A 23,108-nucleotide genomic window follows, 5' to 3' on the forward strand; every position below is an offset into this window, starting at 1 on the left:
GCCCTCGTGCTCCCGCGTGGCTGCGCGGCCGGGACGCCAGGCTCCAGAACACTCGGGCCGCCGCGGGGTTTCCGGCAACGCGGCGAGGCTGACACACCTGCCGGCTCCGTGCCCGGCTCCGTGCCCGGCAGCTCCCCGAGGATAGACCAGGCTTCTGGCCCTCGTCGCCTCCGGACTCGGACCTGTGGTGAGGTAAAAGCGCCCTAAGCCCGTGCCAGCTGCGCCCGGAGCGCACGCCGGGGCGCGCACGCCCAGGAAGCAGCCCTGCGAGCCGAGGAGCCGAGCGCTCGCTCCACGCGGGACCGCGCGCCCCGGGCGCCACGAGAGCCCGACCCGCCCGCCGGCCGTTGGCGGGCGCTTGTCGGGGGGCCCAGGGCGCGGGCTCCGGGGGCTCCGCCGCGCCCCGCCGCGCCCATGGCGTTTCCAAGGTGACGCTGTCCACCCGGACTTTCTCCGGGGTGCTGAGGAAACACCTATGAACCCCTCGGCGAGCTTCTTCGCCGGGCGCCAGGTGAGCAGCCGGCGGGCTCGGGCGCGCTCGCCGACATGGCGACTGTCCTCAGGGCTGTAACGGGCGGCTGCTGCTGCAGAAGCATCTAGACCAGCGCAGAATGCAGCCGCACGCCCCGTTCCTGAACCCCGAAGCTCCCGCGGGCGGCCCTTGCCTCAGGCTGACCTCCCTGGACCGCGACGCTGACCGTGAACGCGCCCGGGGCTGCCACCTGCTGCAGCCTGTAGCCCGGCCAGGCGTGTCCAGCAATGGCGCGGCAGACCCGGGGCTGGAACTGAAGGCCTGGGACTTGCAATCCACCCGACTCCGGATTCCATTTTCAGTGTCTAGTCCTTGGTGACTGAGGCTCACTTCCTTCTTGACTGTGAAGAGACAGCCGGGAGGGGACCCCTGCTGGCCTTCTACAACTCCCGCCATCAGCTAGTCCTGGAAATAACACTTTACAAAATGATAGTAATAGTAAATTTATTTGAAAGGCAGAGTTAAGAAAGAAAGATCTCGTATCTGCTTGTTCCCTCCCGGAATGGCCACACCAGCAGCCAGGGCTGGGCAAGGCCGACACCAGGAGCTTCTTCCAGGTCTCCCACGTGGGTGCAGGGGCCCAAGCAATGAGCACATTGGCAGAGAGCTGGACCAGAAGTTGAGCAGCCAGAGCCTGATTCCGGGCCTATAAGCATACTGAGGCGCAAAAAGTGGAGTGACTCTTTCAATTATGAAAAGGAAAAGGAAGTTGAAGCAGATGTGGAAACACAGACCTGGTAGAATCCAGTTCCTGGATGTGAGGAGCTCATGGAGCTGTCTCTTGTGTATGTAAATTTCCTTAGGAAATCCATCTCTGGCACGGCAGCTCAGCTTGCTAATCCTTGCCATGCAATCGCCAGGATCCCGAATGGGCACCGGTTTGTGTCCCAGCTGCGCCACTTCCCATCCAGCGTCCAGCTTGTGGCCTGGGAAAGCAGTCGAAGATGGCCCAAGGACCCTGCACCTGCGTGGCAGACCTGGAAGAAGCTCCTGGCTCCTGAGTTCGGATTGGCTCGGCTCCTCAGCACCGGCTGTTGCAGCCACTTGGGGAGTGAATCAGCAGATGAAAGATCTTTCTGTCTGTCTCTCCTTCTCTTTGTATATCTGACTTTCCAATAAAAATAAGTAAATCTTTAAAAACAAAGCAGCAACAACAGCAACAAGCTAACAGTGACTAAAACTATGTGAATTAGCAGTTACCAGGGGAGGGCGCTGAGAGGAAAGCTCTGTCAGTTTGACCTCAAGCGGCCCTGTGTGTTTAGAACATCAAGTCCGAGTTTGAGATCTCCACGGAGGAGAAGCAGCGGAAGGAGCTGCAGCTGCTCATTGGAGAGCTGAAAGACCGCGACAAGGAGCTCAACGACATGGTGGCGGTGCATCAGAGGCAGCTGCTGTCATGGGAGGAGGACAGGCAGAAGGTGCTGACACTGGAGGAGCGCTGCGGCAAGCTGGAAGGTGAGGCCAGGCGGCCGGGGCCCGGGGCGGGGCCTGGCGGCCGGCGGGAGACTGGAGGCCTGGGGTAGTGTTCAAAGGACGCTGGGGGAGCCTGTTAGCCGGGAGCTGGATGTGCTCACCCTGACCGAATGAAGCTAAGCACCCCAGGGGAGCCAAGTACCCTGCAAAGATGGCTGACTCCCATATGGCAGCTTAAAAGAAGAGAACATGGCATGGGCATTGAAGGGCCATCGATGAAGGTCCCACCTGCCACACCAGCATCCCATATGAACGCCAATTGGAGTCCCAGCTGCTCCTCTTCTGATCCAGCTCTCTGCTAACGTGCCTGGCAAAGCAGTGGAAGATGGCCCAGATGCTTGGTCCCCTGTACCCCATGTGGGAGACCCAGGAGCTCCTGGCATGTTACAGTTGCCACTCTTGTTCTAACCGTGCCTTGCAAGCAAATAAACCTTAAACAACTAACAAAGACAGGGCTGGTGCCGTGGCCTAGTGGCTAAAGTCCTTGCCTTGAACACGCCCGGATCCCATATGGATGCCAGTTCTAATCCCGGCAGCTCCACTTCGGATTGGCACAGCATTGGCCATTGCAGTCACTTAGGGACTGAATCATCAGACATAAGATCTTTCTCCCTGTCTCTCCTTCTCTCTGTATATCTGACTTTGCAGTAAAAATAAATAAATCTTAAAAAAAAAAACTAACAAAAACAATAAGAGAAGTGAGGCTGGCTCCTGGCTTCAGATCAGCTCAGCTCTGACTGTGGCAGTCACCTGGGGAGTGAGCCAGCAGATGGAAGATCTTTCTCTTTCACTGTCTTTCCCTTTCCTTTTCTCTCTGTAACTCTGCCTTTCAAGTAAAAATGAATAAATCCCACATGGGGTGCAGGGGACCAAATCTTTTTTTAGATTTATTTATTTTTATTGGAAAGTCAGAAATACAGAGGGCAGGAAAGACAGAAAGATCTTCTGCCTGATGATTCACTCCCCAAGTGACTGCAACAGCCGGAGCTGCGCCCATCTGAAACCAGGAGCCTCTTCCGGGTCTCCCACGTGGGTGCAGGGTCCCAAGGCTTTGGGCCGTCCTCAGCTGCTTGCCCAGCTCACATACAAGGAGTTAGATGAGAAACTGGGCTGCCCATCCGGGATCCCAGCGCTCACAAGGCGAGAACCTTTGCCACTAGACCACCACGCTGGTCTAAAAAATAGATAAATCTTTCTAAACGAAAATACATGGGGGCCACGCATGGTAGCCTACTGGATGAAGCCCTCACCTTGGATGTTCTAGACTCCCATATGGGTGCCAGTTTGTGTCCCAGCTGCTCCACCTCCCATTGAACTCCCTGCTATTTTTATTTATTTATCATTTTAAGGATTTATTGATTTTTATTGGAAAGTCAGATTTACAGAGAGAAGGAGAGACAAAGAAGAAGATCTAACCCCTGGTTCACTCCCCAAGCGGCCGCAACTGGAGCTGAACCAATCTGAAGCTAGGAATCAGGAACTTCTTCTGGGTCTCCCACGCGGGTGGAGGGTCCCTGTCCTCAACTGCTTTCCCAGGCCACAAGGTGAGGATTTTAGCCGCTAGGCTACTGCGCTGGGCCCAGATACTAATTTTTTTAAAATGAAGCAAGCATCAGGGAAAATGGAGGGAGATTTAGAGCAAGAGTAAGTGGGGATGCCATCCACGCAGCCTCCTGGCGGTTCTCTGTGTGAGGGCGGCCCCGGGCCTGGGGACCTGAAGCAGGCTTCTGTCTGCCTTCATCCCAGGGTTACTGCACTGGTTAGCATGTAGCTGGGCAGACGCTGCCGGCCTCTCCAGGAAAATGCTTTGATGATCTGCTGCATCTGTATTTTTATTTAGAAGCCAGAAAGGCAGAGTTAACAGAAAGGAGAAACAGACATCTTCCATCTGCTGGCTCACTCCCCAAGTGGCTGCAGTGGCCACAGCTGAGAAGATCCAAAGCCAAGAGCCAGGAGCTACATCTAGGCCTCCCACGGGGGTGCAGGGACCTACGCACCTGAGCCGTGCTCTGCTGCTTTCCCAGGGACGTTAGCAGGGAGCTGGATCAAACGTGGAGTAGCTGGGACTCAAACCCGCACTCATACTGTAAGCCAATGCCAAAGGCAGAGGCTTGACCTGCTACGCCATGGTGCTGCCCCCTGCTGTGGCCCCTGACTCCGTGGGTGGCACGTGCTCTTTGGGCCAGCAGTCCACTGGACTCACACACACGTCAGTGTGCTCACGGGCCGAGGCCGACTCAGAGTCGGTGTGTGTTTCCCGCAGGTTCCCAAATCACCTCAGTGCTGCTGCGCCGAAGGCCACAGGCGGCCTCTGGGGGAGAGCGTGCAAAAACGTGTGGAAATGAATGTTCAGGGTCGGGCGTCCGGCCTGGTGGGTTAGACACCCAGCCCCGGCTCTCACTCAAGCTTTGTGCTCATGTGGACCTGGGCACCATGGTGACAGCTGGCTCCCTGCCGCCTGGAGACCAGATCGCAGTCCCAGCCCCTGGCCAAGGGCCATGTGCGATATTTGTATGTGAACCAAATGAGTAGGAGCGTTCTCCCTCCGTACCCCCACCCCTCTCTCTAACATATCAAAGAGCAGGAGTCAGGGCGGCTGCCACGTGGGGACCGTGCTGGCGGGATGCTGGGACGCCTGGGTGTGGCCGGCGTCCCTTGGTCAAGACCGCAGCGACCCCTGTCATGGCAGGCTCCAGAGGAATGGTACACCATAGAACGTGGCTTAGCACCCATTCTTGGCTTAGCCCCCGATTCTGACCACAGCGAGGTCTGATCCGGTGTCCAGTCTGCCCTCCCACGAGTTACTGCTGACCCTCCCCTCAGGCGAGCTTCACAAGAGGACAGAAATCATCCGGTCACTCACAAAGAAGGTCAAAGTGCTCGAGTCCGGCCAGCTCGAGTGCCAGACAGTGCTGCAGAAGACACAGCTGCAGCTGCAAGAGATGGCTCAGAAGGCGACCCACTCCGCCCTGCTCTCCGAGGACCTGGAGGTGCGTGCTGCCTCTGCGTGCTCTGTCCCCCGGCCACCGCGGACGCGCGAGGGTGGGCTGCCTGGTGCTCCCGCCTCCTGGCAGGGTGTTGCTGGGTGACAGGATGGGTGCATTGGCACAGGGGGTCTCCCGGGAAGCCTTTCCCAGAGGCCGAGGAGTGTCTGTCCCTGCTCCCTGACAGTGGAGCTTTGTCGGCCTGTTGGCTAGCAGCAGCCCGGGACTGGCATGCGCACTGCTCACCCTCCTTGCCGGGGGCATGGCGGAAGCAGCCCCTGCTCACCCTGCAGTGGTCACCCTCACAGCAGTCAGTGTGCGTCCCAGGGGGCCGAGGGGGCCACAGTGAGAGTACAGGCTTGTTTTCTGCATAGTGCCTAGAAACGAAGCAAAAACCTGCGCTAAAATCTGCTGATATGTTGAATGGGAAATTGAAGATATTTTCTTAATTAATCAGCCATTTTTCGTAGTGCAGTTTTAAGTTTGCAGTAAAATGGCATAGGAAGACAGACTTTTCACATGCATGCTTTGTGTCTGTCCACATGGCCTGACTGTGCCCTGTGTCTGTCCACATGGCCTGACTGTGCCCTGTGTCTGTCCGCATGGCCTGACTGTGCCCTGTGTCTGTCCGCATGGCCTCCGTGTGCCCCGTGTCTGCCCACACGCCCCGCCCACTGCCGAGGACCGCCATGCAGGGTCCCCTGCTAGTCGCTGTGCATGTACCAAGCACGTTGACATTTGTGTTCCCCCTTTTCCTTCTGAGGCTCTGGCAGGGGCAGACACCCACGGGATGGCACCTGCCCGCTCGCCTGGCAGATCAGTGGCAGACACCCAGGGTGTGGCACCTGCCCGCTCACCTGGCAGATCAAGGGCAGTCACCCACGGGATGGCACCCTTGTATGTAATCTTTCCAGGTTGACTTTTCTGTCCTGGCCTGTAAGCTTCCTGCTAAGGCTGGCAGAGGCGGCTTGCCCGTTGGTTTCAGCACCCGAGCGCAGCGTCCACACCGCAGCACAGCAGGCTGAAGGGGAATAGCCCAGAGGGAACTTCCTGAACAGATTTTAAGTGCTCAGAATTCACCAGTGGTATTTTATTTCAGTAAGAGGGATTGCTCACTTATTCTGGTTTTATCCATGCATTGTCTCCTTTCTACCCAACCTAGAATTACACCTAAGAGGTTTTAGCCAGCAGACACACTCACTCCCCTAGCCACCATAATTAGGAGGGCAGGGTCGGTAGGTGGAGGGGGCTGAGGAGGGGGCAGAGGCCTCGCACGTGGCCCACTGCCCCCGGAGGAGAGCCAGAGAAGGAAGGCGGCAGGAAGCGAGCCAGTGCCCCTGGGGGGTGATGCCAGCTCCGATGGCCCGGGCCGTGTGTCACATGCTGTCCCCTCGCAGGCTAGAAACGAGAATCTCAGCAACACGCTGGTGGAGCTCTCTGCCCAGGTGGGACAGCTGCAGGCTCGGGAGCAGTCGCTCACGACCATGATCAAGCTCAAGGTAAGCAGGCCAGGGGGGCGCGCCCGGGGGTGTCCCCCAGCGGGGCGGACACAGGGGCTGCTCGTCCTGGGGAGCAAGCGGGCTCAGCCGGGCGCCCGAGCCTCTCGCTTTCCTCCCAAGAATCCCGAGGAAGCTACCCAAGTCCCTGGCAGTTTAGCGGGGACAACCAGTGTCCAGGCAACCGCTGTGGCCAGGGGCGAGTGGACCGCGCTCTACCCCGCGTCAGTAGGGATGGTGATGGGGAGCAGCTGCGAGCCACGGGCTGCCTGGGGGCTTACAGCGCCGTCTGCTGGCCACACAGAGCTATGCGCTAGTCCCACCTGCATTGCCTTGGCTGGGCCGAAAGAGATGACCTTCAGGGCCTTGGGCAGACCGCTGCAGTGGGAGCCCAGCGCCTATGTGACCCCTCACGGCACATCCGTGGCCTAAAGTGCGCATGAGCAACCTTCCTTAAACTCAGATGTGAAAGTCAGAGCTGTCTTTAGTCCAAAAGTGGGTCATTTTAGCGGCCTCCATGCTACCACCGTCTGTGACCCGGCTGAGGACGGCGCCAGGCCTCCCTGTTGTCCAGGACGGCCCAGGAGGCAGGAGCCCTGCTGGGTCAGCAGGGGGTTGACTCACCTGTCACCCCCGTGAAGACCTGGGTGCAGGTGGCCTGCCGCGCCCTGTAGGTCAGTGTCCTGGTGATGGATGGAAGCCCATGTGACGGGGCAGCAGAGGGGATACTCGGCACAGCCTGGAGTAGCGGTTACTGCGCTCCAGCCGGGAGGCGGTGAGCGTCCTCAGGGTGGGCTTTTAGGATTCTCAACAAGCAGACACCTTCCTGGGGTCAGACCAGCCCACCTCGAGGGCCTCATGCTCACGGGCTGTGGAGTTGGCTGCAGGAGCAGGCTGGGGCCGAGGCCCCTTAGCAGGGTGGTCAGCCAGGCTGCCGCCGCTGGCCCAGCTGGGCATGTGTTCCCAAGCTTTGTGGGGGACAGGAAGTTGTCGTCATCAGGGCTCTGTCTCGTCTGTCGCCCACTGCACTCCCTGAGGAGTGCTCAGGGCACGGGCTGACACTCAGCCAGAGTGCACATGGCCTCACTGCGCCGTGACCGTGTGCAAATCCATCCGCAGGACAAAGACATCATTGAGGCAGTCAACCACATCGCTGACTGCTCGGGGAAATTCAAGCTGCTGGAACAAGCGCTACGTGACGCCAAGATGGCGGAGACGTGCATCGTGAAAGAGAAGCAAGATTATAAGCAGAAATTAAAGGCGCTTAAGATTGAAGTCAGTAAGCTCAAAGGTAAGGAAGCGACATGGTCTGGGTGGGCTCCCGGCGCTGCTCGGCCTTACTGCAGAGGCACATCCGTGTGCGCGCAGGGAACTGGGCTACGATTCCTCTACGGGATGTACAGCTGGGTGGGGCAGGTGCACAAGGCCCAAGGATCCTGTCCTGGTCAGTGCTGCTGAGCCTGGCTCCAGGGGGGGATCTCGGCTGAGCCTGGCTCCAGGGGCGGATCTCGGCTGAGCCTGGCTCCAGGGGCGGATCTCGGCTGAGCCTGGCTGAGCCCCATGTGGGGAAGCTCTGCTCCTGGGGTTTGTATCTCTCCCTGCTGGCAGTCTGGCCACGGTGAGGTGAGGGCAGAGACCTGCAGAAAGGCAGGGAGCCATGAGGACGGTCAGGATTTAGGACTGGGCTGGACACGGCAGCCCTGCGAGGGGAGCGTGTCCTAAGACGGAGGCCTGTCACACAGAGCGGATCATCCACGGGAGGGCGCTGGACGCTGGACGCTTGGCTGCTGTGTGTTCCTGAGCAGGGGAAGGGGGCTTCTCATGGCAGATCTTGGCTGACTTAGAGGGCACAGCCTCCTGTGCCCACGCACCCTGTGGGGAGTGTCCCACAGCTCGCTCCCGGGCAGCGCAGCATGCCGCTATACTGGGGCCGTGGGTGCTGGGGCTGTGGTTTCCCGGGAAGCCCCACTGGACCCACGGGAGACTGCCCACTGGACCCACGGGAGACTGCCCACTGGACCCACGGGAGATTGCTCACTGGACCCACGGGAGACTGCTCACTGGACCCACGGGAGACTGCCCACTGGACCCACGGGAGACTGCTGCTGTTGGGTTGGTGTGCACACGTTCCACGCTGTTTGCTGCTTCCCCCAGGGGGTTGCAGTTTTCCGTCTTTAAAAGCAGGGTGCTGGGGAATGGGTTCAGGACTGAGGGAGGCAGCCTGTGGAGCCAGGGAAGGTGGCTTCGCGGGGCTGACGGCAGGACTGACCAGCGGGGCCCCAGAACTCATGAGGAGTCCTGGGTGGGTTTGGGGGTACTTTCCCCATGACTCCAGCCGATGGGCCAGTCCACTGACACCGGGTGGGCGTCCACTGCCCAGATGGCATCTTATAGGACACGGGCGGCCACGCCAAGTATACGTGCCTGCACTTATATGACTGATGGGGAGTGAATGGGGGCTCCTGCAGCCCCCTCCTCAGGGTTCCATTAATTTATGAGAAAGCCCACTTTCCTGTTCTGTTTGCTGCAACAGCAGAGCGGAGAGATGCCTCAAGCAGGATGTGGGAAGAACTCGAAGCTTCCTTCCTCTCACCGTGTTTGAATGTGTCCACATGTCCCCCACTTGTGCTTCTTGGGGGATGTGTGCAGCTCCATCTCTGGCCTCCCCCACCCCATCCTGCCACCGGAGTTAGGGAAAGTGGGAAGCTCCAAGGTCATGTGTCCATCCACACCCGAGTCTGTCTCGGTCCTTATATTACCTTCTTCAGCCAGCCCTGGGGTGACGCACAGACAGGTGCCAGGCTGTCGCCGGAGCAGAGGTGTCTGCTGTCTGACCTCGGTGCTCTGGGCCAGTGAACCAGACAGGAAGCAAGGGCCCAGGCCGGGCTCACGACAGTGGTGGCCGTGAGCGTGGGTTTGTCACGGAGGAGTGACACGAGCGGGTTGCTGTTTATCCGGCCTGTGTTGTGTGCTGGGTGGGAGGGCAGCAGCCGAGGCAGGGGCTGCAGGAGAGCCGCGGGAGGGTGCCAGGCACGGTGCGCTGGAGCTGGGAGTGCCCGAGCTGGGCGCGGGTGTTTACCCGAGGCCTTGCCCCCTCTGTCTGTGAAGAAGACCTCAACCAGAAGACCACCGAGAACAACGAGCAGCGCGAGGAGATCATCCGCCTGAAGCAGGAGAAGAGCAGCCTGGGCGACGAGCTGCTCTGCACCGGTAAGGCAGCGGGCTCTCCGTGCTCCGCGGCTGCTGGCTCGCGGGAGTCCTGCAGGCCTGGGACCAGGCAGCCTGCTTTAGCGCCATCGTCTGCCCTGCCTCTCTGCTTGCTTCTGCGTGGGTGGAGGCCCGCAGTGGCATGCATGCCAGCTGGGACACCTGCATCCCAGACCAGGAGCCTGGGTTCAGGTCTTGTCTCTGCTTCCAATCCCGCCTGCTGCTAATGCTTGCCCTCGGAGACCGCACAGGCTGACCGGGACCCTGGGTCCCTGTGTCCCACGGGAGACCCGGTTGGCACCCCAGCTCTTGGCTTTGGCCTGATCCAACCCTGACTGCTCCAGGCATTTGGGAATGAACTTATAGTGGAAGGTCTCTCTCACTCTCTTAATCTCTGCATTTCAAATAAATAGATACTTTAAACAGGAATGTTGTTAAAAAGCATCTTATGGGAGCCAGTGTTGTGGTACGGCAGGGTAAGCTGTCATGTGCAATTCCAGCATCCCGTATGGATTGGCCAGTTGGAGCCCCAGCTACTCCTTTTTGCAGCTTGTTGCTGATAGCCAGGAGGAAGCGATGGAAGGTGGCCCCGGGCTGGGCCCCTGCCACACTCAGGAAAGGCCCTGATGGGGTGCGGGGCTCCAGGGTTTGGCTCAGCCAGCCCCTGGCCTGTGTAGCCATTTGGAGAATCCACAACCAAAGGAAAAATCTTCCCTCTCTCTGCCACTCTGCACTTAAAATGAACAAACAAAATGTATCTAAAAAAACTCAAGTATTGATGAAGGAAGACGTTTATAATTTTGCAAATATTGGATAAAAATGAAAATTTAGCATTTTTCCAGTTTTGTACATATATTATTAATTAGGACCTTTAGAAAAACACTCTTGTTTTATTGTATCAGTGTGACCCTAAAATAAGAACATTGGGATCAAGGTTTTTTTTTTTTTATTATTTACAGATGTATTTACTTTTATTACAAAGTCAGATACACAGAGAGGAGGAGAGACGGAGAGGAAGATCTTCAGTCTGCTGGTTCACTCCCCAAGTGGCCACAACGGCTGGTGCTGAGCCAATCCAAAGCCAGGAGCCAGGAGCCTCTTCTGGGTCTCTCATGTGGGTACAGGGTCCCAAGGCTTTGGGCCGTCCTCGACTGCTTTCCCAGGCCACAAGCAGGGAGCTGGATGTGAAGTGGGGCTGCCGGGATTAGAACTTGTGCCCATATGGGATCCCGGTGTGTTCAAGGCAAGGACTTTAGCCACTAGGCAACCGCTCCGGGCCCCAAGTTTTTTTTTTTTTTAATTGAGAGGAAGTTTCCCCGCGCCCACTTTGAACATGAAAGTCCTGCAGGTCCCTGCACCCTGCGCTGCATTTGCGCCAGAACGGCCATGTTTCTGCCCTGTCAGCCACGTGGCGTTTACTGGCTTTCATTTTTATGGGAAAGTCATGTAGTTGGAGGTAAAATTTGAAAAGAAAATTAGGGGCCCACCATGGTAGCCTAGTGGTTAAAGTCCTCACCTTGCATGGGCCAGGCTCCCAATATGAGCACTAGTTCATGTCCCAGCTGCTCCACTTCCCATCCAGCTCCCTGCCTGAGGAAGCAATTGAGGACGGCCCAGTGCCTTGGGACCCTGCACCTGCGTGGGAGACCCGGAAGAGGCTCCTGACTTTAGATCAGCTCAGCTCTGGTCGTCACGGCCACTTGGGGAGTGAATCATCAGACGGAAGATCTTCCTCTCTGACTCTCCTCCTCTCTGTATATCTGACTTTCCAGTAAAAAATAAATAAGCCTAATTTAACAAAAGAAAAAAGAAAATTAGATCAATGATTTTGCTCATAGCTGCCCTCCATTCTGTACACTAAAGGTCCTAAGGCTCCCATGAGTACAGAAGCAGGTGCCGCGACTCTCCACGAGAGGGCGCGCTGGGAGAAGCTCTCCACGAGAGGGCGCTCTGCTCTGCGAGAAGCTCCGAGTGCCCTGGGCAGGCTGGGCGCGCCCGGGCAGAGGTGACCGGTCCCCTTCGCCGGCCAGCAGATATTCATGCTTTGGTTTGTGGGCCACACAACTGTCCACTTCGAAATCAGGCTGCTACAAAGGGATTGTGTTGACAGAGCCAAGCCAGGCGAATCTGCGGGCCTACAGCCGGTGCCTTCACCCTGCTGCGAGGGGCCGGGCAGGGCCAGGGAGAGCGCTGCTGACCCGGTGCTCGGCCAGGCTTTCCGCACCGGCCCCTTTGTGTCTCCTGTGCTGTATTCTGTGTAACGAGACACCGGATTTGTTAGATGGACTTTTTCTGTCACCTTATACGCTGATGTTTTTTTCTATTCTTTTTAAATATTTATGCACTTGTTTGAAAGACGGATCAAGAGGGAGAGAGACAGATCTGCCCACCATTAGGTCACTTCCCAAATGCGTGCAGTAGCTAGGACTGGGCCTGGCTGGAGGCCGGAGGAGCCGGGACTCGAACCAGGCCCCCTGGAGTGGGATGCAGGTGTCCCAGGGTGTCCCACGCGGGGGCTGAGCCTGCAGTCCACAACACCTGCTCCGTGAGGATTTCTAATCTTTCTCACAGAAGGCAGTTTCATGCCATTGTATCTAAACAAGCTCACCTCCTAACCAGAAGGGAAAATCGGCCTAGGTATAGAACTGGAAAGGCTTGACTTGATTGTATACAGGCTGAGGCAAAGACTTATTTATGGGGCCCAATGCAGTAGCCTAGTGGCTAAGGTCCTTGCCTTGCATGTGCTGGGGTCCCATACAGGTGCTAGTTCGTCTTTTAAAAATGTATTTTTTTTTTTATCACTTTTCAGCCTTTCGGCTAAGACCAAGTGTAAAAATATATTTATTTTTATCAGAAAGGCAGATTTACAGAGAGAAGGAGAGACAGAGAGGAAGATCTTCCATCCGATGGTTCACTCCCCAAATGGCCGCACTGGCTGGAGCTGAGACGATCCAAAGCCAGGAGCCAGGAGCCTCTTCTGGGTCTCCCACACTGGCGCAGGGTCCCAAGGGTTTGGTCCATCCTCAATTCATTCCCCAGGCCACAAGCAGGGAGCTGGAAGGGAAGTGGAGCAACTGGGATATCCTGGCACTTGAAAATGGAGCACAAGCCAATTGAGCCATCATGCCAGGCCCTATTTTTTTCTCTTTTTAAACAATATTTTATGTATTTATCTGAAAGGCAGTTACAGATATGAAGAGAGAGCGGGTTCTTCCGTGCACTGGTTTCCTCCCCAAGTGAGCACACCGGCCAGAGGCAGGCTACGGCTGAGCGGGAGCCAGGACCTTCACCTGAGTCTCCTGTAGGGGTGGCAGGGCCAAGCTGCTGCTTTCCCGTGTGTGTTGGCAGGGAGCTGGATAGAGGTGGAGCAGCTGGCGCTGCAGCAGCGCCCATGTGGGGTGCCGTACTGCGGGTGGTGGCTTAGTCTGCGGTGCCTCGGCGCTAGTGCCTGCTTTTGCTTCTTGTTGAAGGTGAAGTCGGCTGGAAGGCTTAGGGGCCTGTTCATTTGTTCATATGAAGGCACCTGTGTGTATCAGGCAGTTCTGGGGCTCCTCCCAGGGCTGGGTGGGGCGCTCAGGGACTGGGTCGCGTCTCTCCCAGTCGGTGAATGAAAGGCAGAGGTTTGGCCAGAATCCGACAGGTCCCACGGGTCTGGTCCCCCTTCCCTTGTGCAGGCTTGCCTGCTGCGCTCGGAGCTCCCAGCTGAGCGCCCAGTGGGGAACTGTCTGGATAGCAGTGGCTTTGCCTCGCTCTTTGTGCACTGTGCTAAAGTCAGCAGATGAGGCAAAGATGCTGCTGTGGTTCAAATTACCATGAGGGCCACAGGAAGTAGTTGGCATTCAGCATCAGGAAAGCATGCCATGTGGCAGGGTTCCGTGGGTGCCAGAGGCCTGAGGACTGGGGCCCGCCACAGGTGGGGGGGCGCGGCCGTCTGCTGCTCGATTCAGGTAGCAGGTCCGCTCTGAGCTGTGCGTGCAGCTGTGCGTGACACAGGGCTCCGTGCAGGTGATGTGGCCTGTTGCTTTGTGGCTCTGGTCTGCTGCCTTGAGTGCTGCAGAACCTGAATTAGTCATCGGCCCTGGGCAGTGCCAGGCTGCCCTGAGGCTTCTCCAGTTCCACACGGGAGGTAAGATGACGCTGCTGACGGCACAGGGCCCGCGTGTCCCCCTGCTCGGGCGGCACGAGTGGCTGCGCAGGTGCCCTGCCCCTGTGTCCTTGGCTCGGGCCTCAGGCCTGTTGGGTCAGGGTGGGGCTGAGCAGCCCCCTCTCCCCAGCGCCCCAGCCACAGGGAAACCACAGCAGGTGTTTGAGTGAAACACCCCGACAGAAGGTGTACCCCCCATTAGTGTCACATTTCCTTAAACGGCGTCTTGCGTGGCCAGGCCCGGTGTGCACGCCTGAGCTCAGTGTTCAGGAAAGTGTGTGTTGGGGGACGTGGTAGCGATCCGATTTCAGCCTTTCTTACAGTTACAGCATGGCATCTCCCCGGGCTTTTCACATTATCTTTGAGATGTGACAGAGCCAGCGACTCAGACTGCGGTGTGGCCGTGGCAGCTCCGTGGCACCGCTGTGGCGCTGAGTCCAAGTTAGACGCCCAGGTTGGCATCTCAGCGCGCTGCCAGTCCCTGTATTTCTCCTTAAGCGTAATAGTAACATCCTCCGTGTGTGACACCTGACCTCAGAATCTTCCCTTTTGTTCTTTAAAGGTTCATTCATTTACTTGAAAGGCAGAGCAGCAGAGAGGGGGAGACACAGAGATTTCTCCTTGTTTATTCCCCAGGAGTCTGCGGCAGCCCAGGCTAGACCAGGCTCGGTGCACGCCAGGCTAGACCAGGCTCGGTGCAGCCAGAGGCAGGAGCTCCATCCGGGTCTCCACGCCATCTCTGCTGCTTGCCCATTCGTGGCAGCTCTTCCACAGCATCTTTGGTCTTTATAAAAGAAGGAAGAGTTAAAAACAAACAAACCCCCCTTGATGCCTGGGCTGGAGGTCCGTGGCTGCGCCCGCGGGGAGAGCGCTGCGTCTCAGCCGGCAGGCAGCGGGTCCTGGGGACCCCAAGGCGCTCTGCGAGAGGCCTGGCTCTCCGTAGCATGGAAGCCCCCGCGGAGTGCCCCTGTCCTTGCTGCAAAGCTATGCTGCTGTGTGAAATGATATGTACGGAAGTTTGTGTAAGGTGAAAAATGTTTGAAATTGAAGCAATACATATTAAATATACGAATATATTTGGAAATCACTTCCACTTCTTCCCCCACCAAAAGAAACATGATTTCGTTTCATCTTCCCAGCTAAGCTCGCTCCGTGTTTCAGCCCCTTGCTGCTCAGGTGAGTCCCGCACGTGGGGAGATAGACACACACGGGGAATCGGGAATTCCTCTGTGGCTCAGCGTTTGTTGCAGTGTGACAGTTTGTTCCTCTTCGACCAGCGTCGTTGCTCAACACGTTAAGCCGCTGCTCGTGATGCTGGCAGCCCTTGTGCGTGCTGGTTCAAGTCCCGGCTGCTCCACTTCTGATCCAGTTCCCAGGGCCATGGCACTTGTGCCCCTGTCCGCATGTGGGAGCCCTGGAGGGCGCTCCTGGCCCTGCCCGGGCTGTTGTGGCCGTCTGGGGAGCGAGTCAAAGGGTGGGCAGTGTCTGCCTGCGGATCAGTTTGCCGTTCCAGTCATAGGTCAGATGCGTCTCTCCCCACTGGATGATCCTGGTCCCATCGCAGGGCCGAGATCTCTGTTCACCCATTGTGCTGCACTTCAGCTGGGAGACAGCAGGAAGTGTCCGTGTCCCTCCCTGCACCCCAGCTGTTGCAGACACCTGGGGAGCTTGTGGGTGGATGACCTCTCACCCTCACTCTATCCCTCCTTTTTCAGTCACTTCTCCTTTCAAATCAATCAATGAATCTTATTTTTAAAGTCAGCCGAGGGCCCGGCGTGATAGCATAGTGGTTAAGATCCTCGCCTTACATGTGCTGGGATCCCATATGGGTGCCTATTCTAATCCCGGCAGCCCCACTTCGCATCCAGCTCCCTGCCTGTGGCCTGGGAAAGCAGTGGAGGACGGCCCAAAGCCTTGGGACCCTGCACCCATGTGGGAGACCCGAAAGAAGCTCCTGGCCCCTGACTTTGGATTGTCTCAGCACCAGCCGTTGTGGCCACTTGGGGAGTGAACCATCGGACAGAAGATCTTCCTCTCTGTCTCTCCTTCTCTCTGTATATCCGCCTTTCCAATAAAAATAAATAAATCTTAAAAAAAAAAAAAAAAGTCAGCTGAGCAGCGCATGGTTGGGGAGGGCCGTGGCTGTGGTTGACGAGCGCCTTGCCGTTGTCCCCGGTAGCGGAGAGGGAGAAGAGGAAGGACGAGCTGCTGGACATCGCCAAGTCAAAGCAGGAGCGCACGAGTGCCGAACTGCACAGCCTGCGGCAGGTGGGTGCCCGCGGGGCCGGCCTGGGTGCCCACTGTGGGACGCGGCAGCTGAGCCCTTGCTTGCCACATTGAGGGGCTGGGAGACAGAAGACACTCCGGAAAAATCAAAGCCAACTTACTTCACTTCTCTAATACCTCCTTTGCCTGTTTGGGACTGGGGCCTCGCCGTCGGCTGGCTCGGTGGGGTCCGACGGCTGGCATTGCACATTGCCCTGTTCTTTGCCTGTTTGGGGGTGTGGGGCCTCGCCGTCGGCTGGCTCGGTGGGGTCCGACGGCTGGCATTGCACGTTGCCCTCTCTGTGTCTGTGCAGATCTATGTGAAGCAGCAGAGTGACCTGCAGTTTCTGAACTTTAATGTGGAAAATTCTCAAGAATTCATCCAGATCTACGACTCTAAGCTGGAGGAACCCGACAGCCTGGAGTGCAGGTAACCCGAGGGCAGTGCCAGCATTCCGGCGTCCGCTGGGCGCTTCAGCTGCGGCGGCCAGCACCCACGCCTAGTCCCCCTGTGACAGGAAATGACCACTCGTGACCCAGTCATTAGAATCTCTATGATCCTCGCAGTGAGACGTCTCGTAAGAACTTTAGGCATGATCTTCTGAGATCAGAGTGAATGCGGGAGGGGCTCCCGCATGTGTGGGTTCACTCAAAACGCCCCAACAGCCAGAGCGGGCCAGCTGCAGCCGGGAGCCAGGGACTGTGCAGGTGACTGTGGCTGGGCGGGCCAGAGCTGCGGACACGCGTGCTGCTTCCCCAGAATTCTCTCCCAGAGGCCCCAGGCACGGTGGCTCTGCTCTCTGAGCCTCGCGGCCAAGACGGAGGGCTGTGGAAGCTCTGTGGTGGTTCTCAGCTCTGCAGCGGCCCGGGCGCAGACAGCAGGCCGCAGGGGCCGTAGTCACATTAAGTAGTGGCCCTGGTTGGTTGTCACAGAGGCAGAAAGGACTGGAAGAGTTCCGGAAGGGAAGTGGGTGCCCTGGAGGGAGGGGGCCGGGTGACTCGCACGCGTAACTAACCACCTGCACTTCCTTGTGACGCCCTCCAGCAGAGGCCTGTGCCTGTCAGAACTTGAACTTAACCACTCAAAGGTCCTCAAGAGGGAGAAACATGCGGAGCTGCTGGCCAGGGAGCCGGAGCTGGAGGCGGTGCTGGCCCCGAGGCCGGCCAAGGGCCACTGCGAGGCCTGCAGCGGGAGGAGGCTGCAGGCGGGCCCGGCGCGCGCGGAGAAGGGCGTGCTGCTGCCCCGGTGCCCGCTCACCAGGGACCTGGCAGAAAAGCCCAAGCCCTGGCCTCCGGGAGAGAAGCCCCAGCCGGAGCCAGAGGGCACAGCCCCGCCGTGCAAGGCCCCGGCCAGGCTGCCTCCGGGCACCAGAGATGCGCTCGTGGGCGAGGAGCGGCCACTCCCGGAGGCACCGAGGCCTGGCGACACGCAGTGGCACGACGTAAGTGCCTACCTGGGCCTGGCCAGCTGCCCCGGGACAAGACAGCCAGAGCAGCTGGCAGAGCAGTGCCGGGGGCACATGGAAATGGCGGGTGACTCCTGCTGCCAGAGGGCCGAGGCTTGCCCGGGGGACGGTGCCACGTGTGAGGCTCCGTGCTGCCACCCCAGCAACCTGGTTGTGGAAGCGCCTGGCCCCGTGTCCGACGCCGAGTGGATGAGCATCTTCAAGCCTTCCAGAACACAGAGAATCGTGCGCCACAGATCCGTCTGTACCTGTTCAGGGAGCGTTCGTGGGACGAAATACAACGCCTCCACGAGGTGGGTACGCGTCACGCCCTCGGTTCCAGGCAGGCCGGAAGTGGCGTCCTGGGCGAGCCTCGGGTCCTTTCCTCATAGCGTGGCAGGCTGTGTCTGTTTGCACAGGGACAATCAGATTCCAGCCAACGGCCTCTGAGGCAAAGGTTCTGCTCAAAAACAAGGCCAGTGGCTGTGAGTGGAGCAGATACAGTTTATGAGAAAGCAAATGGTGGTGCTGTGCACAGGGGAGTAGCCCTTACCCTGGCACCTGCTATGGCTCTTCCGGCCGCCCTGTGGTCAGCCTGTGTGCCCCAAGCTTATGTGACAGTACGGGGCCACCTGGCACTTTACAAAATGTGGCTTGGTGTTCAGTTCATGTCTGCTCTCGAATTTATATTCCCCCAAATTCCTTCCTTGAAAGGATCCCACGTGGGCGCTGGTTCTAATCCCGGCAGCCCCGCTTCCCATCCAGCTCCCTGCTTGTGGCCCGGGAAAGCAGTCGAGGACGGCCAGTGCCTTGGGCCCCTGCACCGCGTGGGAGACCCGGAGGAGGCTGTGGGCTCCTGACTTCGGATTGGCTCAGCTCCGGCCGTTGTGGTCGCTGGGAGCGAATCATTGGACAGAGGATCTTTCTGTATATCTGATTTTTCAATAAAAATAAAGTAACTCTTTTACATTTTTTTCCCTTTATTTGAAAGGCAGAGTTACAGAGCGAGGAGACAAGAGAGCTCCCGTTCGCGCGTCATTCCCCAGGTGGCCGCAGAGGCCGCAGCTGGGCCTCTCTGAAGCCAGCAGCCAGAGGCTCCTTCCCCGGGTCTCCCGCGTGGGTGCGGGGCCCCAGCACCTGGGTCATCCCTGACTGCTTTTCCGGATGCATTAGCAGGGAGCTGGGTCGGTAACAAAATGGCTCCCCTGTACCCTCTACACCACAGCGCAGGCCCCAAACTTGTTATCTTTTAAAAATTCATGTGAAATAATTTTTATATTTAACAAACTGGCAAAATTATTGGGATTTTGGGAGAAGCAAATGGATCCGTGAATAGCATGTGCCTCATTCCAGCTCGTCTGCCTGTTAGAATTGCTGATTCCCCAGGCTGTGCGGCGCTGTACAAGTTCCTATTTTTAGATAAAGCTTTAGTCTTCAGTTACAGATTGAGCCTTGTGTATCGAACCTTCTGGATCCTGCTGCTGACTTTTACATGATGGTTGAGATGTTTCTCTGCTGCCGACACTGCTCACTGCTCGGAGCATTTGGCTCTCTGGGACTCTTGAGTCACTTAAAATGCGTGCAGATATCCTGCCAACTTGCAGACTCTAGAAGGTTCCGTGGTCGTAGCTGATCCTCACGCCCTGTGTGGGGTTTAGAGCCACTTGGTGGTCGGGCGCGGCCGCCTGTCCTCACATGGAACTTGAGCACACGCTCCGGGGTCGGGCGATGGAGAGCGTGCTGGGGGGCGGTCACATTGACCCGGCTGGCCGGCTCACACATACAGCCCACCTGCCCCGAGGCCTGGCGAGCCCTGCCCGTGACTGCGGGATTCGGTGATGGGATCCCGTCGTGTTTTCCTGCTTTCCCGCAGACTGTCAGGCTGGGTGTGCACGTCCTTGCTGGACTCCCTGCTGGCACTGCTGCTGCCGCTGCCAAGCCGCTGAGCTCCCAGGCCCGGGGACAGGCGTGGGGCCCCCTATGCCGAGGTCACATGGTGGGCCTGTCCCTGGGACCTCCTGTTGTTGGTGTTTTTAAGAGGAGGGAAAAGCCCTAGGGCAGCCACCCCAGTGAAGATACGTGTTGTGAGTCTCAGCGGACCTAGAATGTTCCCACAGACTTGTGGTGTGGCCCTCCGGGCTCCTTGGCGGGTAGGTGTGGCCGTGCGCTGGTCACAGGGGTGCTGGTCTGCCCTCTGCAGGGAGCTGAGCGCCATCCAGCAGGCCCACTCTCCGGGCTCCTCCCAGCCTGCCTCGCGGGAGGACGAGGCCTCCTCGTGTGACAGAAAGAGCCCCGCGAAGCCCTCATCCGGCCCCGGGGATGGTGTGCTGCCCGCCGAGCAGGTGCGTACCTCGGGAAGCCCCGTGCCAGCCTTCTCGCCAGTGGGCTAGACCTGCCTGGGTCTGCTTACTTCCGGTCACTCCTCTGTTACTTTATAGTTAAGTTCGAGGACTCCTTTTTAAACCGTTCTTTTTCTTTCAAGAAAAATTGTATTGCTTTTTGAGGCAATAGGATTTGTGTTCACAGTGAACAAAAAAAGAAGAAAACCCACCAAAACTGACACAGAACAATACAGGAAAGTGTCTCGGTCCGCCGCGCCCAGCCGTTGGGGCTCAGCCCTTCCTGCAAACACATATCCTGGCGCGTGTCCAGGGACGCAGGCCACGGACGTGCGGGAGACGCGGGCCCTGCCAGGAGCGTGATGTGTGATGTGGAAGGACTGGTGGCATGGAAGAGAGCCAGCATTCCTGAGTCCTGGGATGCCAAATTTAAACCTTGGCCCTGCTAATGAGTGAGCCCGTACCAGGCGGCGGGCGATAGGGCCACTCCCCGGCGGCACCTTAACAGCCCGGAGTCGGGAACTGCCGCCAGGTGGCTGGCCTCCCCTCATTCAGAGACCGTGTAAACTTGTTTTCCCTCCTTTCTGTTATTCAAAAGTTGTTTTATTTGATTATTTGACAGAGAAGGCAGGCTAAATGGCTGCAGTGACCCAAGCTGGGCGGTGCAGAGCCAGGGTCCAGACGCCTTCCCCCAGGGAGTGCGAGGCCCAAGGACTCGGTCTCAGTCTGTATTTGCCAGGCCCAAACTGGAAGCCAGCAACTCAGTCCAGGTCCCCACGTGGGTGGCAGGGACCTGAGGGCCCGAGCCACTGCCCCTGACTGGCCCTCTGTGTGGGATGTGAGTGCGCCTGGCAGTGGGACCTGTGGTCCCTCCACCCCACTCCCACCGCACGGCTGTTCTGCCACGTGTGTGGTGCCTGCTTCCAGGCCGTGGCATCGGCTCGCCCTGTGCCCATGGGCTGACTGCTGACGCACGGCTTGGAAAGCTGAGTCTGGACACTTAGGCTCGGTTGTCTCCCATCAGGCTGTGGCGTGACCAGTGGCCATCAGTTCTGTTGAGCCTGGTTGCTACTCAGAGCGGGTTCGCAGCAGCAGACGGCGTGGTTAGGGCTTGGCTGGGCCAGCTCCAGTGTCCGTCTTTGACACTGTCTCCGCAGGATGGCTTCTCGCCCACCAGCAAGCTGCAGCGTCTGCTGGCTGAATCCCGGCAGATGGTGACCCACCTGGAGCTGAGCACCCTGCTGCCCGTCAGCTGCAAGGCTGCCGGCCCCGGGGTAAGTGTGGCTGTCCTGCCCCCGGGGCGCTGCTGGCTGGGGCGCTGCCACACGGGCACAGGGACACAGGAGCGGGGGCTTCAGGAAGGAGGAACTTGGCAGTGACCTGAGCATGCGAATTTCCGGGGACTTTCGGACAAGTGTTTGATCATCAAATGCACACAGAAGTAGCGAGAACAGGGCGGGGTCACCTCCAGCAGCCGCCAGTGTTGTGCTGTTTTTGCTGGATTTTCCTGCCACACACATGGGTTCCAGACACTGTGTCCCTGTAACGCAGGCCATGTCTCCAGCAGGGGGAGGACCGCCCTTACACAGCCTCATCACCCAGTCCACACGACTCAGAGGTGTCCTTTCCGGCTCCAGTTAAGCCGCATGAGACGCAGGGACGCCTCTCCTGGCCCAGGCCACAGGCCCCGCACCTCCTCCTGTCTCCTTCCTCCCCCCTTTGCCTTCCTCCCCTTCCCTCCACTTCCTCCTGAATTCTGTGTGTGTGTGAGAGATGCCCGTTGTGTGTGGTGGAGCACAGGTCATGTGTCCCGTGAAAGCTTCCGCATTGCTGTCTGACCTCTCTTTTTGAAGCGCACTCCTGCCCTCAGACCTGCGGCCAGCCGCCGGTGGCAAGTGGATGAGTCCCAGGCCTGCGAGGCTCCAATGGGCCCTGTTGGGTCGGGGCTCGTGCCCTGGACTGATGGTCAGCCCGTTGGGCGTGTTCTGGTGCAGCCTGAGCTTCAGCCCGTGTGGGGCCCTGAGGTTGACAGGTCAGCTCTGCCTTTATCTGCCATCCGTTCCTTCATTCCTGCCATCTACTTCTTGACGCATGAACCTGTTGCTCTTGCAGCGTGCTCCCAGGTTAGCGTTCGCTTCTTCCAACATTGCGACAGCAGCTGTGTCAGTTCCTCGGGATTTTAAAGCTTCCATGCAGATGGTGCAGGAAGGGCCGGAACCGCTTTGCTGGTCCTCCCAGGAGCGCTGGAGCTGAGGCGTGGCCAGGGCTGTGTGCCGCTCCATGTGCTGTGTAAACAGGGAGCTGGAGAGCCACCGGCTGAACAGACGGGAGTCTGCCAGAGCACGGAAATGCTTTTCTAGAAAGATGGACTTTACGGAAGGGCCGTTGATGTGTCACCAGACGGAGGTGTCTCCTTAAGAATGTCTCGTGTGTCCTTAAGGAACCTGCACCTGTCCGCGGGTGGGCAGCCTCTTCTTGGGCACATTGGCAAGGAGCTGGATTAGAAGCAGTCTTAAGGAGACACCTCCATCTGGTGACACATGAACGGCCCTGGCACAGGCAGGGAGCTGGATGGGAAGTGGGGCCACCAGGATTAGAACCTGTGCCCATATGGGATCCTGGCGCATTCAAGGTGAGGACTTCAGCCGCTAGGCTGATGTTCCAGGACCAAAATAAATAAATTTTAAAAAAGCTCACGGGAAATAAGTATTATGGGAAAATGGCAGATTTCCACTTAAAAACAAGACAGTAGATTTTAAGTGTTTCAACACATACCGTAAAAGGGAGATGACATGTATAGTAATTAGCTCGATTTAGTCATTTCAAAATGTGTGTTTATTTTGGAACATCATGTCATACGCTATGAATACAAACTTAATTTTCCCCTCCTTTTATTGGAAAGGGGAGACAAATAGTGGAAAATCTTCTTCTACTGGTCCATTCTCCAGATGGGGGTCTGGAACTCAGCCTGGATCTCCAAGGTGGGCGGGAGGGACCAGTGCCATTGGCTGCCTCCCAGGCACTTCAGCCTGATCAGCAGGGAAATGGCTGAGACCCCTAACAGGCGTTCAGCTATGGGATGCAGGTGACGACTGGACCACCCCCTCCTGGGTGCTTCAAAGCCCCTCCCCACACTTGGAGTGGGCATTCCATGTTCTCAAGTACACAGCGTTGTGCAACCGTCGCCACCCTGCAGCCCGAGCGCTCCGGATTCATCTCGTAG

General features: G+C 58.0%; 1 protein-coding gene across 1 annotated transcript; it reads left to right on the forward strand.

Annotated features, from left to right (window-relative positions):
• The first annotated feature begins 472 nt into the window (after nucleotides 1-472).
• CCDC62 (coiled-coil domain containing 62) lies at nucleotides 473-23,108 on the forward strand. The gene is made up of 13 exons (XM_040986859.1): nucleotides 473-511; nucleotides 1,795-1,987; nucleotides 4,829-4,995; nucleotides 6,387-6,488; nucleotides 7,605-7,776; nucleotides 9,594-9,695; nucleotides 16,016-16,104; nucleotides 16,416-16,531; nucleotides 17,147-17,860; nucleotides 19,747-19,845; nucleotides 20,339-20,345; nucleotides 21,043-21,159; nucleotides 23,082-23,108. The coding sequence occupies exons 1-13, from the start codon at nucleotides 476-478 to the stop codon at nucleotides 23,106-23,108; spliced, it is 1,941 nt and encodes a 646-aa protein (XP_040842793.1). The 5' UTR covers nucleotides 473-475.

The sequence above is a fragment of the Ochotona curzoniae genome, unplaced genomic scaffold (genome assembly GCF_017591425.1).
Source record: "Ochotona curzoniae isolate NIBS_2020 unplaced genomic scaffold, NIBS_Ocur_1.0 contig_46, whole genome shotgun sequence".
Classification (NCBI taxonomy): Eukaryota; Metazoa; Chordata; class Mammalia; order Lagomorpha; family Ochotonidae; genus Ochotona; species Ochotona curzoniae.